The 16,897-nt window shown below is 45.4% G+C and overlaps 1 protein-coding gene and 1 long non-coding RNA gene across 2 annotated transcripts in view; both read right to left on the reverse strand.

Annotated features, from left to right (window-relative positions):
• Window positions 1-248: 248 nt before the first annotated feature.
• Window positions 249-8,126, reverse strand: LOC143961758 (E3 ubiquitin/ISG15 ligase TRIM25-like). Its single transcript, XM_077471099.1, has one exon. It carries the CDS (start codon window positions 8,013-8,015, stop codon window positions 6,444-6,446), a length of 1,572 nt encoding a protein of 523 aa, XP_077327225.1. The 5' UTR covers window positions 8,016-8,126; the 3' UTR covers window positions 249-6,443.
• Window positions 249-16,897, reverse strand: part of LOC143961760 (uncharacterized) — a 71,184-nt gene continuing 54,535 nt past the window's right edge. The window contains exon 2 of the long non-coding RNA XR_013270547.1: window positions 249-984. This is a non-coding gene — a long non-coding RNA (uncharacterized LOC143961760). The remainder of the gene's footprint in view (window positions 985-16,897) is intronic.

Here is a 16,897-nt window from a genome sequence, read left to right on the forward strand (position 1 = left end):
TTTATTTTCTCCATCAGCCCATCCCCCACAGTTATTACCTTTTGTATGTCTTGACTCTCCCTTCTAGATTGTAAGCTCTAAAGGAGCAGGGCTCTCTGATTCCTCCTCTATTACACTCTAATTGTAATGTCTGCCTTCATAATGTCTGTCTTCATGTTGTAAAGCCCTGTATAAAATATAGGCTCTATATAAACCCAGTATAATAATATTATTATTAATAATAATAATAATAATAATAATAACAATGATTTCATAAAGAATCTTTATTTCACATTAACATTTCATTTCCTAATTCTCCCCCATCACCAGGACACATCTAGTGATTATAATACACCATCACATGATACATTATATTAGGATCCATTATAAAAGAGATCCCATAGAATTCTATTGGTGATCCATTCTATGGGGACACATTATATTGGGGACACATTCCAGTTCTAGTAATCATACATTATTATAGTGATATCATTATATTACTGATAAATCCCATTATTTCTTTCATTAGTAAATCTCGGGATCATTTCTTCTTATATTTCCTCTGAGATTTTTCCATCAATTTTCATCTGTTTCTATTTGTAGATCTATTATTCATTTCTATTTCTTCACACAATAAAATAATCAATAGAATAAACTTATTGGAAATGTATTAATAATAAGGAATGAGACCGTCTACACATTATAATCCTATAAATAGAGATAGATATGTTCTTAAAAGGCCAGTACACCTCTATCTGTACTTTCCACATTGGGTCCCTCGGTAGCCATTTACCTACTATGACATCACAGCTCAGACACAGACAATAAGTCATATTACACTCTGTGCTCTCTCTCAGCTCCGGCACTCTATACAATTCTTCACCGTCCCATCTCACTATACACAGTGCTCACATACTGGGAGGAGCCATTAGAACCAATGCCCCGCCCCCTTCTGTAGGTGACCCAAGAGCCGTACACACCCACTTATACTTTCCTTTATTGTTCCTCCATCAAAGTCCTCACTAAGTCCCCAGTTTCCCGGGTATTGAGGGATCATGTGATCTTCTCCCAGCATGCAGTGTTCAGGCCTTAGCAGCCAATCACAGGACTTACATACTGTCACATGATGGAGGGGTGACCTCATCAATCCTGTGTAAGCTCCGACATAACCCACCATGTATCTTACATGGATGAGGACTCAGGGCTCTGACATGGATTGATGGGGGGTAGAAGTGGGCCGGGGGGCTGTGACTGCCCTAAGTGAGCAAATGACTAAGAGATTTATTAATGTAATTTGGAACCCTAAAGTAGCGTGACACATAAAGGGTCCCTAAGTAATATGACATACATGGAGCCCCCGGGCAGTGATAGGACAAGAAAAAAAGGCCAACATGTGCCCCCCATGAACTGTGAACTACTTCCCCACCATAGATTGCAGGTCCCGCCCATTTCTGTGCCCCCTCCTGATGAAGCCCCCAAGGTGGCCGTATCTTTTACAAAACCCTTAGCTTGGCCTCGTCCCCCAGACCTTTCATAATATTTGGGGCCCTTAGACAATGTTATATCATTCAGATTCCTGGCAATGTGACTTATTTGTGGGCCCCAGACAATGTCACCTACTATGGGGCCCCAGGCCATGTGACATGTGTGGCCCCTGGCTTTCCTCAGATACTTTCAGAAAGATAAAGTGACAGATAAAGTGACAGATGATAGATGACACTGCTGGGCACTGATAGATGGAACTGAGGAGCACTGATTAGCAGCACTGATGGGCACTAAGGGGACTGATGTGCCTCTAAAAGAAGCCGGTTATCAGCTTTCTTCTTTTCTTAATGCTGACAGCATGAGGGGAAATAAGCTGTTGCGGCTCCTGTTTACTTTCGTGATCAGTTGTCATTGGCTGACAGCTGATCACATGGTAACGGGCTCCCTGTGATTGGCCCTTTACCCGATCTGTGATCAGCCGAGTCTCATCACTAACCTGGTTTCAAAATATCAACCAAATTGTTCTCTTTGTTGCCCCCCAAGACCTCCTGCTCTCTAGTTCCTTTATCACCCCCTCCTATGGTTTCCTCCATGACTTCTCCAGAGCCTCTCCCATCCTCTGGAACTCAGTACCCCAATCTGTCTGACTATCTCCTACTCTGTCCACTTTCAGACGATCCCTGAAGACTCAGCTCTTCAGAGAGGCCTATCCTGCCCCACCTATCAACTGGACATTTATTTTCTCCATCAGCCCATCCCCCACAGTTATTACCTTTTGTATCTCTTGACCCTCCCTCTTAGATTGTAAGCTCTAATGATCAGGACCCTCTTATTCCTCCTGCATTACACTCTAATTGTAATGTCTGCCACTATGTTGTAAAGCGCTGCGTAAACTGTTGGCTCTGTATATACCCCAAATAATAATAATAATTTCACAATAACATTTCCTTTCCTAATTCCTTCCTATCACCAGGACACATCTAGTGATTATAATACAACATCACAATGATACATTATATTAGGATCCATTATAAAAGTCATCCCATAGATCAGCTGTCATTGGCTGACATCTGATCGCATGGTAAAGGGCTCGCTGTGATTGGCTCTTTACCTGATCTGTGATCAGCCGAATCCCAAGGGGGTGTTGGCAGTGTGAGAACGGGAAGATGTACATGGACTCCCTCTCTGCATTTTAAGACAGCGCTGTAGCCGTCTTTTGGCTATAGTGTGGGCACCAAGTGGTTAAATCTGCCCAGCAACAAATCCCCCGCCAAAAAAATGTAGAAAAAACACAAAATGCAAATCACGGTATAAAAACCTGTGGAAAGCGCATCAGAAAGGCTGAAAAGCACCCTGCATAGGTGTGAATGGAGCCTGAGGCCGCGTACACACGGGCGGACTGTCCGGCCAACTTAGTCCGCTGAAACACAGTTCAGCGGACAATCCGCTCGTGTGTGGGCTTCAGCGGACTGTTTCAGCGGACAGTCTGGCGAACCAAGTCTTTCGGAATTTCCGTAAGACAGTCCGTCCAAACTTGGTTTCAGCGGACAGTCCGCTCGTGAGTAGGCAAGTTGGACGGACTAAGTATGGCGCATGCTCAGAAAGGATTTACATGGCCGAAAGTTGCATTGCAGTGTATTGGACTTAGAATTTCTAGTCCCGTCGTACGTGCTGTACACGTCATCGCGCAAGTTTTCAGCGGACTGTTCGTTCGTCGTGTGTGGTCAAGTCCGTTCATTGAAAAGTACGACGGACAATCTGTCAGACTGTCTGACGAACTTAGTTGGGCGGACAATCCGGCCGTGTGTACGCGGCCTTAGGCTGGGATGAGACTTGTGGGATGCGGGAACCAGTGAGATTCCTGTGCGGGTTCCCTCATCACACCTCAATCACCGGACGGTCACACTGACATCTGAGAACCGCTGCGGGGGGGTCAATGGAAAGTTAATGACACCCCCAGATCGATTCGCAGATCGCAGTGCAAACACTGAAATGGTGCAGGAATCGGATTGTATAGATGTGACACCCAATGTGATCCGATTCCAGTGAGGACCAAAAAAAAGGGTCCGGCACCATTCTGGTGTGAATGCGATTTCAGTCACACAGTTTGTACGGCTGAATTCACATCACACAGACATGACATGTGATCTGCACAGCAATGTGATCCCAGCCTTAGAGAGATTTCCTCTCACTTCCTGTCCTGGTGACACCAATATAAGGAGGGAGAGAAATCTGTACATGGACACTGACATATAAACATCTGACAGGGGCTCTAATCCTTCCCCTTCCTTATTATACTAAACATATCATTCTTATTTCAGTCTGTGTTCCTGTTGGAGAGTTCCCCTCATTTCCTGTCTAGATAAATGTTGTCACCGGGACAGGAAGTGAGGGGAAATCTCTGTAATGGAGCCCCGGATAGAAGAAAAACACCTGACAGGGGATCTAATCCTGACCAACTCTGCCTAAAAAACAGTCTGGGCTCTCTGATCACATTTCTTCTTCCAGTAATAAATCTCTAGATGACGTCTTCATAGATTTCCTATCAGATTGTTCCATTTATTTCCATCTCTTTGTAGTATAGATTGTATGGTGAAGGAGGGGGAGGGGCAGAGAGAAGTGACCTCATCTTATCCCATCACAGTGACCCCACCCCCTCTCTCATAGTCCCGACTGTCCCGAATTTCGCGGGACATTCCTGCCATTAGGACATTTGTCCCGAATTAATTTTGTCCCGGGAAATGTCCAGCGAAATTCGGTTCGTAACAGGAAATTGAATTTCCCGTTTTTTTGCCGCTGCCCGCTAGAGGTCGGCGGCCTACGGAGACAATGTCTCCGCCGGCCGCCATTTTTAAGAAGACCAGAAGTTGGTCTACACCTGTGGCGCCGCCCACCCCCGCTGCTAGTGTGTGTTTGTGTCAGTGAAGGGCGGTGGGCGGCGCCACAGTTATGTCTGTGCGCGGCAACGGCGGCCAGTCAGAAGTCTGTCAATGTGGATGTTGGGGCGGGGGCCAGTCGGATGTCGGGGGCCAGTGACAGTCATGGTATGTGGCCAGTCTGAGAATGTGGGGGGCCAGTCTGTGAATGTGGGGGCCAGTGACAGTCATGGTATGTGGCCAGTCTGAGAATGTGGGGGCCAGTCTCTGAATGTGGGAGGCCAGACTCTGAATGTATGGGCTAGTCTGTGAATGTGGGGGCCAGTGGTATGTCGGGGGCCAGTCTGTGGATGTGGGGGGCCAGTCTGTGGATGTCGGGCGCCAGTTGTATGTCGGGGCCAGTCTGGAGATGTGGATGTCGGGGCGGGGGCCAGTTGGATGTCGGGGGCCAGTCGGATGTTGGGGGCCAGTGACAGTCATGGTATGTGGCCAGTCTGTGAATGTGGGGTCCAGTCTGTGAATGTGGGGGCCAGTGGTATGTCGGGGGCCAGTCTGTGGATGTGGGGACCAGTTTGTGGATGTCGGGGCCAGTCTATGGATGTTGGAGGGCCAGTGGTATGCCGGGGGTCAGTCTGGAGATGTGGATGTTGGAGCGGGGGCCAGTCGGATGTCGGGGCCAGTCGGATGTCGGGGGCCAGTGACAGTCATGGTATGTGGTCAGTCTGTGAATGTGGGGGTCCAGTCTGTGAATGTGGGGGTCCAGTCTGTGGATGTGGGGGGCCAGTCTGTGGATGTGGGGGGCCAGTTGTATGTCGGGGGCCAGTCTGTGGATGTTGGGGGGCCAGTGGTATGTGGGGGCGGTCTGTGGAGTATGTGGGGGGCGGTCTGTGCAGGATGTGGGGGGGGCGGTCTGTGCAGGATGTGGGGGGGCGGTCTGTGCAGGATGTGGGGGGGGCGATCTGTGCAGGATGTGGGGGGGGCGGTCTGTGCAGGATGTGGGGGGCGGTCTGTGCAGGATGTGGGGGGGGGGGCGGTCTGTGGATGTCAGAGGGACACCAGATGTAAGGAGGGGCTCCGCTGATGGACACAGATGTGAGGAAGGTACCTCTGATGGGGCACCTGATGTAAGGACAGACTCCGCTTGGGACACCTGATGGCATCTGGTGGCAGGCAACTTGTGACGCGCTCATGGCTACCACTGATTCTGCATTATGGTGAGTGGAATGATTTCATTTCATATTACAATGTAATAATAGAAATAATGCGCTTCAATCATCCTGACACCATAACAATCATGGCGCTGGGATGATTGAAGTGCCAACACCAGGTATTTGGAGTATCTTTATCTGCTGATTGTCAAACTCTGGAAAACACATATTGCTATTGTGGTGTAGGATCGGGGGGCTGCTCTCCCTCCTTTCCCTCCCCCCCTCTCTCCATCCCCCTCCTTTCCCTCTCCATCCCGCATTCATCTCAGACTCTAACCACACCCCTTTGGGCCACGCCCCGTGTAAGCCACGCCCACTATTTTACGTAAACCATGCCCATCTTTCGCATTTTTACCTTTTCCTGTGCCACACCTATAAATGCACGCCCTGCCCCCTAATTATACCACGACTCCGCCCACTGCCAAAAAAGTGTCCCGAATTTTTATTTACAATGTTGGCAACTATGCCCTCTATGTCTGATCATGTCTACTCCTCCCCCAACACAAGAGGGACCCCATGTGGGGGAGGGGCAGAGAGGGGAGGAGATGGCTGATGTCAAATACAGTGACAAAACACAGAAATTATTATGTCAGATTGTCATGGGAGAGATAGATAGATAGATAGATAGATAGATAGATAGATAGATAGATAGATAGATAGATAGATAGATAGATAGATAGATAGATAGATAGATTTCCCACTGACCAATAGGAACATGTTATTATTACTCAAATGATTGGACAGATATTCTACCCAATCACAGCGATCAGTAAGAAATCTCACATTTATTTATAGTAGAAAACCCTGCAGGAAGCCCCGCCCACTGCTATATACTATTGGATGAATATTAAATGAATTTCCTTCATCTGACATCACCAGACTGTGGGCGGAGTTCTCACATCTCCCGCCTCCCGCCACATATCTTTATACAACCTCCATATACACCTATCCCAGCATGGAGGGGCTCAGTGAAGGTGGTGGTGAAGGTGTGGAGGTGTCGGATCGGGTCACACAGATCATAAAAGGAGATCCGCCCGGCCTCATAATCCAGATATATCCTGACTCTGTTACTGGAGGGATTGGTGGGGAAGAGGATCTCTTTACTGTCATGTATCACCGAATACTCATCACCAGTCCTGTCCAATCCCCAGGACTTCTTATTATCTCCAATCCATGACTCCTCCCCTCTCCTCTCTATACTGGGGTAACACATCCCGACTCTCCAGCTCTCTGACCCCCCGACATCCACTTCCCAGTAATGTCTCCCTGAGGAGAAACTCCGACTGCTCAACACCTGATAACAATAATCCTGGAATCTCTCTGGTGTTTCTGGGTGATTCTGGTTTCTATGTGACTCGGATACAGTTTTCCTGTCATGTGATATCTGTAGATAATTATAAGCTGTGTTTCCATCCAGTAATATGTCTGCAGCTCCCTGTATATAGAAGTATACATTTACCTCTGTTATTATATCAGATAAACCTGTATGTAAGACCCCCGCCACATCCAGACCCCCTCCATCATGGAGGAGCTCCTCATGTCTCTCTCTGTCCTCATTATCTCCATCCTCAGTATCACACAAGTCACCTGTGTCTGATTCCTGTAAGACAGTCAGTGGATCCGTCACGTTACACAGCTCCTCAATGTGACGCAACTTCCTGGACAGCTCCTCCTTCTTTATTTCCAGATCCCGGATGGAGATGGAGATCCGCTCTGCCCTCCCGGAGATGTCCCTCAGGGCTCTCTTCTCCAGGTCTTCCAGACGTCTCCTGAGATCTCTAAACAGGGCAGTGACCCTCTCGGTGTCACCGGCTGCTTCTTCTTCTACTTTCCTCCGGTGTTCCTGCAGACTCTGGACTCTTTCCTCCGTCTCCTCTCTCTTTGTCAGAAGTTTCTGCAGAACATTCCTCAGTGTCTTCTTCTTCTTCTCAGAAGCCTTATCCAGCATCTCCATTTGGTGTCCCCGATGTTCTCCAGTAACACAAAACTTACATACACAGGTCTCATCCTCAGTGCAGTAATACTCCAGGATCTTCTTATGGACGGAGCATTTCCTGCTCTCCATGGACAAGGTGGGGTCACATAAGACGTGTTCTGGGGACTTTTTGTGGACTCTCAGGTGTTTATCACACAGAGAAACCTCACAGTGCAGACAGGATCTAACAGCAGGTACAGGAGAGTCCACACAGTAAGTACAGAAGACCCCGGACTCCTCTTGATCTGGCTGAGTAGACAGGAAAGTCTCTGCTATGTTACGTAGTTTCATGTTCTTCTGCAGTGCAGGCCGATCCGGAAACTTCTCTCTACATTCAGGACAGGAATATCCTCCAGACCCCTCCTGTGTATCCAGCACACCATCAATACAGACCCGGCAGAAGTTGTGACCACATCTCAGGGTTACAGGATCGGTATAAATGTTCAGACAGACGGAACATTCCAACTCAGCTCTCAGATCACCAGACGCCATCGCTGACAGCAGAAGAGAAACGAAACTGAAAGTCTCTGACACCGGAGAGGAATGTGGATGGGGGAGGGGTGACGTCCTCCTACACAGGGTGAGGCTGGATGAATATTATAGGACACGGAGATCAGAGTACAGAAGGGAGGAGATTCGTTTTGCAGTAGTAATGAGAATTATACCTCCCGACATTAGAAGAGAGAAAGAGGGAAAGACGGATGTGGGGAAGACATGCGGAGCACTAAGTGCAATGACATGAAAAGTGGAGATGACTACATCATGATGAAAAGGAAATTGGTTATATAACCATCTGAAGATTTACCCCCCTTCATGGCCAGGCCATTTTTTGCGATACGACAATGCGTTACTTTAACTGACAATTGGGTCGTCATGTAACACTGTACATAAATTCAATATATAGCAATTTTCCCACAAAGCTTCTTCTGGTGGTATTTGATCATCACTGCATTTTTAGCGCTATAAAATAAAAAAATATATATTTTTTTTAAATGTTTTTTTTTAATGTATTTTTTTAGTTTTTGTTATAAAACATATCCAATAAAACATTTTAAAAATCTAATTTCTTCATCAATTTAGTCTAATATCTATTCTGCTACATGTTTTTGGTAAAACAAATCCCAATAAGTGTGTATTGATTGGTTTGCAGAAACGCTAAAGCGTCTACAAACTATGGGATAGATCAGGGGTAGGCAACCCCCTGCATGGGTGCCGGTGTCCTGTTGAATAATGCCTCTCATAGAAAAATGCATCCTATGCACTGCGCATGCGCAGTACATCACGTCACTTTAGCTGATATCCTGATTAGCTGGTGTGACGTATAGACTGGGCATGCTCAGTTCGTCAGCTGTGAGGAGAGAGAATCTAAATGTAAGATTCTGCCTCACTCTCCGCGCATGCGCGCAACGTCGTAGGGTCCGAAAACACTTGTTATTACACGGATTGTGGGGTGATCTTATAGCTTTCTTTTCTGGATGTGGACGGTGGTTGTTTCTGGATGTGGAAGGTGGTTGTTTCTGGATGTGGACGGTGGTTGTTTCTGGATGTGGACGGTGGTTGTTTCTGGATGAGGACGGTGGTTGTTTCTGGATGTGGACGGTGGTTGTTTCTGGATGTGGACGGTGGTTGTTTCTGGATGTGGACGGTGGTTGTTTCTGGATGTGGACGGTGGTTGTTTCTGGATGTGGACGGTGGTTGTTTCTGGATGTGGACGGTGGTTGTTTCTGGATGTGGACGGTGGTTGTTTCTGGATGTGGATGGTGGTTGTTTCTGGATGTGGACGGTGGTTGTTTCTGGATGAGGACGGTGGTTGTTTCTGGATGTGGACGGTGGTTGTTTCTGGATGAGGACGGTGGTTGTTTCTGGATGTGGACGGTGGTTGTTTCTGGATGTGGACGGTGGTTGTTTCTGGATGTGGACGGTGGTTGTTTCTGGATGTGGACGGTGGTTGTTTCTGGATGAGGACGGTGATTGTTTCTGGATGTGGACGGTGGTTGTTTCTGGATGAGGACGGTGGTTGTTTCTGGATGTGGACGGTGGTTGTTTCTGGATGTGGACGGTGGTTGTTTCTGGATGAGGACGGTGGTTGTTTCTGGATGTGGACGGTGGTTGTTTCTGGATGTATTTGGTCTTTTCTTAGATGGTGGAAGTTGCACATTGTCGTGAGTACAGTACATTTATACAACACTGTAAAGGAACACTCCGCTGGGGGGACATCTACAGGGGGAAATCTGATTTATGGAAGGGATCCGCTGGGGGACATTTGATTTATGGAGGAACTCCGCTGGGGGAAATTTGATTTATGGAGGGGGTCTGCTGGGGGCATCTGATTTATGGAGGGGCTCCGTTGATGAACATCTGATTTATGGAGGGGCTCTGCTGTGGGACATCTGATTTATGGAGGGGCTCCGCTGGGAGACATTTGATTTATGGAGGGGCTCTGCTGTGGGACATCTGATTTATGGAGGGGCTCCGCTGGGAGACATCTGATTTATGGAGGGGCTCCGCTGAGGGACAACTGATTTATGGAGGGGCGCCACTGGGGGACATCTGATTTATGGAGGGAATCTGCTGGGGGACATCTGATTTATGGAGGGGCTCCCCTGAGGATACATCTGATTTATGGGGGGGGGGGAGCTCTGCTGGTGACATCTGATTTATGAAGAATACAAAACCAATTTTTTCCTCTAGTGGGACTTTAATTAGGCAGTAGTCTTCAAAGTTTGTAACAAAGTATGCATTTTATTGCCATAAAGAGGAAAATCACATAAATAACAATAGGAACTTAGGGATGCACAGTGATTATTAGAGGATGCACAAAAAACTACAGTGTTAATATACCAACATATTAGAGATATTATCACCAAAAATATCGATCCCAGCTAAATAATGGGACCAAGAAACGGCCCGACGCATTTCAAGGTTGTTAAGAGATCTAACCTCTTCTTCAGGGGCTGGTGATGTATTACATTCCCATCTATAAGCATTATAAGAAGACACAAGTAATGGTAAACAAACAGTATTTGCAAATAGTTGATCTTTTTCAAGCAATATTTGAATAAAGAAATGATCAAACAATTGTATGGTATATTCTAACCATGTAATGCTGTAAATCGCTGTTCAGAGGGCATCCAACATATTAGAAAGGTGTAATGGAGAAATGTCTGCCAGCCAGCATCAGATCTGTAACCCGATGAGAAGAACCCGGGGGGTACAAGTGGATTCGGCACTCGAGCTGCACACAAGAGGCGGATTCCACCCAAGAATGGTAATGTAGCCAAGTAGCTCTATGATCAAAAACAAAAAGATCAAACAACCAATCAGCGACATGGCATTCTCTTCAATTAGCTGAGTGTGAAACACTGAGCCAATGAGAGGAGTTTAAATATGTACATCTCTCCTATAGACAGGCAAAATCTCAATCATAAAGAAAAATCTCTCAAGTTGCTCAATGAGTATGATGTCCCTACTTAGGGTGTCCCTAATATCAACGCAAAATAACTGAAATTGAAAAGGAATTGGAACCAATATATAGGCAATTGACTTCTTTTAAGGACCATGTCCTATATGAGAAATATGATAAGGAACTTAATGAATCATTGGAACACTTTAATAAAGAAATTGTAATTAAAAAAAAGAAAAGAAGAAGGGGACAAGGCTGCCTTTCAGGAATCACGGGATTACAATTGGAGAAATCATAATACTATAAAAACCAGAAACCAAGGACATAGTTACATAGTTACATAGTTACATAGTTACATAGTTAGTCAGGTTGAAAAAAGACACAAGTCCATCCAGTTCAACCAAAAAATAAAAATAAAATATATATATATAATAAATATACCAGCCCATATACCCAATTCTATACCCACAGTTGATCAGAGGAAGGCAAAAAACCCTAGCAGAGCATAATCCAATTTGCTACAGCAGGGGAAAAAATTCCTTCCTGATCCCCCGAGAGGCAATCGGATTATCCCCGGATCAACTTTACCTATAAATTTTAGTACCCAGTTATATTACGTACACTTAGGAAATAATCCAGGCCTTTCTTAAAGCAATCTACTGATCTGGCCATAACCACCTCTGCAGGGAGTCTATTCCACATTTTCACAGCTCTTACTGTGAAGAAACCTTTCCGTATTTGGAGATGAAATCTCTTCTCCTCTAGACGTAAAGAGTGCCCCCTTGTCCTCATTGTTGACTGTAAAGTGAATAACTCGACACCAAATTCCCTATATGGACCCCTTATATATTTGTACATGTTTATCAAATCCCCCCTTAACCACTTGCCGACCGCCGCACGACGATGTACGTCGACAGAATGGCACGGGCAGGCATAAGGGCTTACATGTACGTCCTTGCCTGCCCGCGGGTCGGGGGCCCGATCGGGCCCCCGCCCGGTGCCTGCGGCGGTCGGTATTCGTTCGGGAGCGATCCCGGACGAGGGGACGGCCATTCATTCATGGCCACCCCCTCGCGATCGCTCCCGGCGAATGAAAATGTCCGGTGACATCACTTCCTCTCCTGTAATGTAAACACAGGAGAGGAAGTGATGTATTCTCTCCTCCGTGTCGGTAGTTTTCGTTCCGGCACCGAGGAGAGAGCATCGGTGAGTTGCACAAGCACTACACTACACAGTAGAACATGCCAGGCACACTCACACCCCCCCTTTACCCCCCGATCACCCCCCAATTACCCCTGCCCCCCCAGTCACAGTGACACCAATTGCTTTTTTTTTTTTTTGCATTGGTGTCATTTGTGACTGTAATAACTGTTAGGGCAGTTAGGGTTAGCCCCCTTTAGTTCTAATGTGCCCCCCTAACCCCCCCAATAAAGGTTTAACCCCGTGATCACCCCCCCTCGCCAGTGTCACTAAGGCTGGGTTCACATTGCAGCGGTTTATGAGAACGAATGTGATTCGCACCGCACTGCAGTGCAAATCACATCCGATCTCTGTGCGATTCGAGTTCAGCCATACAGATAGTATGGCTGAATTCGCGTCGCACCCGCCGCAAATTCGCACGGGACCCTTTTTTTGGCCCGCAGCAGAATCGGATCGCATGGGTGTTCACACCATGCGATCCGAGTTTGCAGATCGCACTGCGATATGCGAACTGATCTGGGGGTGTCATTAACATTTCACTGACACTCCCAGCAGTTCGCATAGGGCAGTGTGAACTGCCGCAGGGAGGCATGTGATGCGGGAACCCGCCGCGCATTCGTGGCGTTCCCACATCGCTCCAGTGTGAACCCAGCCTAATAAGCGATCGTTTTTCTGATCGCTGTATTAGTGTCACAGGTGACGCTAGTTAGGCAGGTAGGTATTTAGGTTCGCCGCAGCTTTTTATAGCGCCAGGGACCCCCATATACTACCGCATAAAGCCTCCTGATTGCCCCCTAGTTAACCCTTTCACCAGTGATCACCATATAACTGTTACAGGTGACGCTGGTTGGTTAGTTATTTTTTTTATAGTTTCAGGGCACCCGCCATTTATTACCTAGTCTCACTAGTGTACCCCTAAATTTAGGGGTGTCTACTTTCCAAAATGGGGTCATTTGGGGGGGGGTTTGTGCCATCTTGACATTTTATGGCCTTCAAAACTGTAACGCCCTTAGAAAGCCTGAAGGCGGTGCTTGGTTTTCGGGGCCCCGTACGCGGCTAGGCTCCCAAAAAGTCCCACATATGGGGTATCCCCGTACTCAGGAAAAGCAGCAGAATTTATTTTGGGGTGTCATTTCACATATGCCCATGGCATGCGTGAGCAATATATCATTTAGTGACAACTTTGTGAAAAAAAAAAAGTTTGTAATTTTCCCGCAACTTGTGGCAAAATATAAAATATTCCATGGACTCAACATGCCTCTCAGCAAATAGCTTGGGGTGTCTACTTTCTAAAATGGGGTCATTTGTGGGGGTTTTGTGCCATCTTGGCATTTTATGGCCTTCAAAACTGTAATAGGTAGTGAGGAGTGAAGTCAAATATTTACGCCCTTAGAAAACCTGAAGGCGGTGCTTGGTTTTAGGGGCCCCGTACGTGGCTAGGCTCCCAAAAAGTCCCACATATGTGGTATCCCCGTACTCAGGAGAAGCAGCAGAATTTATTTTGGGGTGTCATTTCACATATGCCCATGGCATGCGTGAGCAATATATCATTTAGTGACAACTTTGTGAAAAAAAAAAAAAAAAAATTAAAGTTTGTAATTTTCCCGCAACTTGTGGCAAAATATAATATATTCCATGGACTCAAAATGCCTCTCAGCAAATAGCTTGGGGTGTCTACTTTCTAAAATGGGGTCATTTGTGGGGGTTTTGTGCCATCTTGGCATTTTATGGCCTTCAAAACTGTAATAGGTAGTGAGAAGTGAAATCAAAAATTTACGCCCTTAGAAAGCCTGAAGGCGGTGCTTGGTTTTCGGGGCCCCGTACGCGGCTAGGCTCCCAAAAAGTCCCACATATGTGGTATCCCCGTACTCAGGAGAAGCAGCAGAATTTATTTTGGGGTGTCATTTCACATATGCCCATAGCATGTGTGAGCAATATATCATTTAGTGACAACTTTGTGTAAAAAAAAAAAAAAAAATTATTTTTTGTCATTATTCAATCGCTTGAGGCAAAAAAATAAAATATTCAATGGGCTCAACATGCCACTTATCAATTTCCTTAGGGTGTCTACTTTCCAAAATGGGGTCATTTGGGGGGGGGTTTGTACTGCCCTGCCATTTTAGCACCTCAAGAAATGAGATAGGCAGTCGTAAACTAAAAGCTGCGTAAATTCCAGAAAACGTACCTTAGTTTGTAGATGTGACAACTTTTGCGCAAACCAATAAATATACAATTATTGACTTTTTTTTTACCAAAGACATGTGGCTGAATACATTTTGGCCTAAATGTATGACTAAAATTGAGTTTATTGGATTTTTCTAATAACAAAAAGTAGAAAATATCATTTTTTTTCAAAATTTGCGGTCTTTTTACGTTTATATCGCAAAAAATAAAAATCGCAGAGGCAATCAAATACCATCAAAAGAAAGCTCTATTTGTGGGAAGAAAAGGACGCAAATTTTGTTTGGGTACAACATTGCATGACCGCGCAATTACCAGTTAAAGCAGCGCAGTGCGAAATTGTAAAAAGACCTCTGGTCATTTACCAGCAAAATGGTCCGGTCTGAAGGTGGTAAATCTCCTCTTATCAAGAGAGAATAAATTCAGTTCCTCTAATCTTTCCTCATAGCTGAGCTCCTCCATGCCTCTTATCAGTTTGGTTGCCCTTCTCTGCACTTTCTCCAGTTCCCCGATATCCTTTTTGAGAACTGGAGCCCAAAACTGAATGTCATATTCCAGATGAGGTCTTACTAATGATTTGAACAGGGGCAAAATTATGTCTCTCTCTCTGGAGTCCATACCTCTCTTATACAAGAAAGGACTTTGCTCACTTTGGAAACCGCAGCTTGGCATTGCATGCTATTATTGAGCTTATGATCTACCAAAACCCCCAGATCCTTCTCCACTATGGATCCCCCCAGTTGTACTCCCCCTAGCGTGTATGATGCATATTCTTAGCCCCCAAGTGCATAACTTTACATTTCTCAACATTAAACCTCATCTGCCACATAGTCGCCCAATTAGACAGAGCATTGAGGACGGCTTGTAAATTGGAGACATCCTGTAAGGATGTTATTGCACTGCATAGCTTGGTATCATCTGCAAAGACGGAAATGTTACTCGCGATCCCAGACCCAATATCATTTATAAAGGTATTAAAAAGTAAGGGTCCCAGCACTGAACCTTGGGGTACACCACTCATAACCTTAGACCATTCAGAGTAAGAATCATTAACCACTACCCTCTGAATTCTGTCATTAAGCCAGTTTTCTATCCATCTACAAACTGATGTTTCCAAACCTGTAGCCTTTACCTTACACATGAGCCGTGTGTGGGGAACTGTATCGAACGCTTTTGCAAAATCCAAATATATCACGTCCACCGCCACCCCTCTGTCCAAGGTTTTACTTACCACCTCATAAAAAGAAATCAGGTTTGTCTGACAACTCCTGTCTTTCATGAATCCATGCTGTCTGTTGCTCAAAATATTTTTTTCCAGCAAGAACTCGTCTATGTGGTCTTTTATTAATCCCTCCAGTATCTTCCCAACTATAGAAGTTAAACTAACGGGTCTATAATTACTTGGTAAAGACTTTGTTCCCTTTTTAAATATAGGCACCACATTGGCCCTGCACCAATCCAGTGGTACTATTCCTGTCATTAATGAGTCTCTAAAAATTAGATACAATGGCTTTGAAATTACAGAGCTCAATTCTTTTAGGATCCGTGGGTGGATGCCATCAGGTCCAGGTGCTTTATCCACCTTAATTCTGTCAAAATATTTCTGGACCATATCACTTTTGAGCCATTGTGGATTTGGGGCTGTGTCACTACCACCCCCATTACAGACATGCGCTCCCCCATGCTCCTTTGTATACACAGAGCTGAAGAAAGTATTTAATAAGTTAGCCTTCTCTTTGTCCCCAGTCACCCACTCCAGATTATTTTGCAAAGGGCCTACATGCTCAGACTTAACCTTTTTACTATTAATATATTTGAAGAATTTTTTGGGGTTTGTCCTACTATCTTTTGCAATCTGTCTTTCATTCTGAATTTTTGCATCCTTGATTTCCTTTTTACATATTCTGTTATATTCCTTGTAACATTTAAATGACACTAGCGTTCCTTTATATTTTTTGAAAGCTCTTTTTTTATAGTTTATAGCTTTTTTAACTTTGGCCGTTAGCCACATCGGCTTTATTTTTAACCTTTTAAACTTATTGCCCATGGGAATATGCTTTGCCGTGAGATCACAAACAAGCTTTTTGAAGAATTCCCATTTCTGTTCTGTGCCCATTGGTGCCAATATTCTCTCCCAGTCTAAGTCCTGGAGAGCAGCCCTCATCCTTGGAAAATTTGCTCTCTTGAAATTAAGTGTTTTTATCTTTCCCGTATGTGATTCTTGCTTACAGCTAACATCAAATAAAATCATGTTATGGTCACTGCTACCCAGATGTTCCTTTATCTGAACATTAGTAATACGTTCTGCATGGTTTGAGATTACCAGGTCCAACAGAGCATCATTCCTAGTTGGGGCCTCAATAAACTGTACCATAAAATTGTCCTGTAATAGGTTTACAAATCTTTGCCCTTTAACTGTCCCAGCAGTGCCATTACCCCAGTCAATTTCTGGGTAGTTGAAATCCCCCATTATTATCACTGTCCCAGCCCTTGCAGCCCTTTCTATCTGTGCAAGGAGCTGAGTCTCCACCTCCTCATTAACATTGGGTGGTCTATAACAAACTCCAATGATTAACTTTGAACTACGCAC

Source organism: Lithobates pipiens, unplaced genomic scaffold, assembly GCF_037356315.1.
Source record: "Lithobates pipiens isolate NorthernLeopardFrog02 unplaced genomic scaffold, aLitPip1_a1.2 Scaffold_8, whole genome shotgun sequence".
Classification (NCBI taxonomy): domain Eukaryota; kingdom Metazoa; phylum Chordata; class Amphibia; order Anura; family Ranidae; genus Lithobates; species Lithobates pipiens.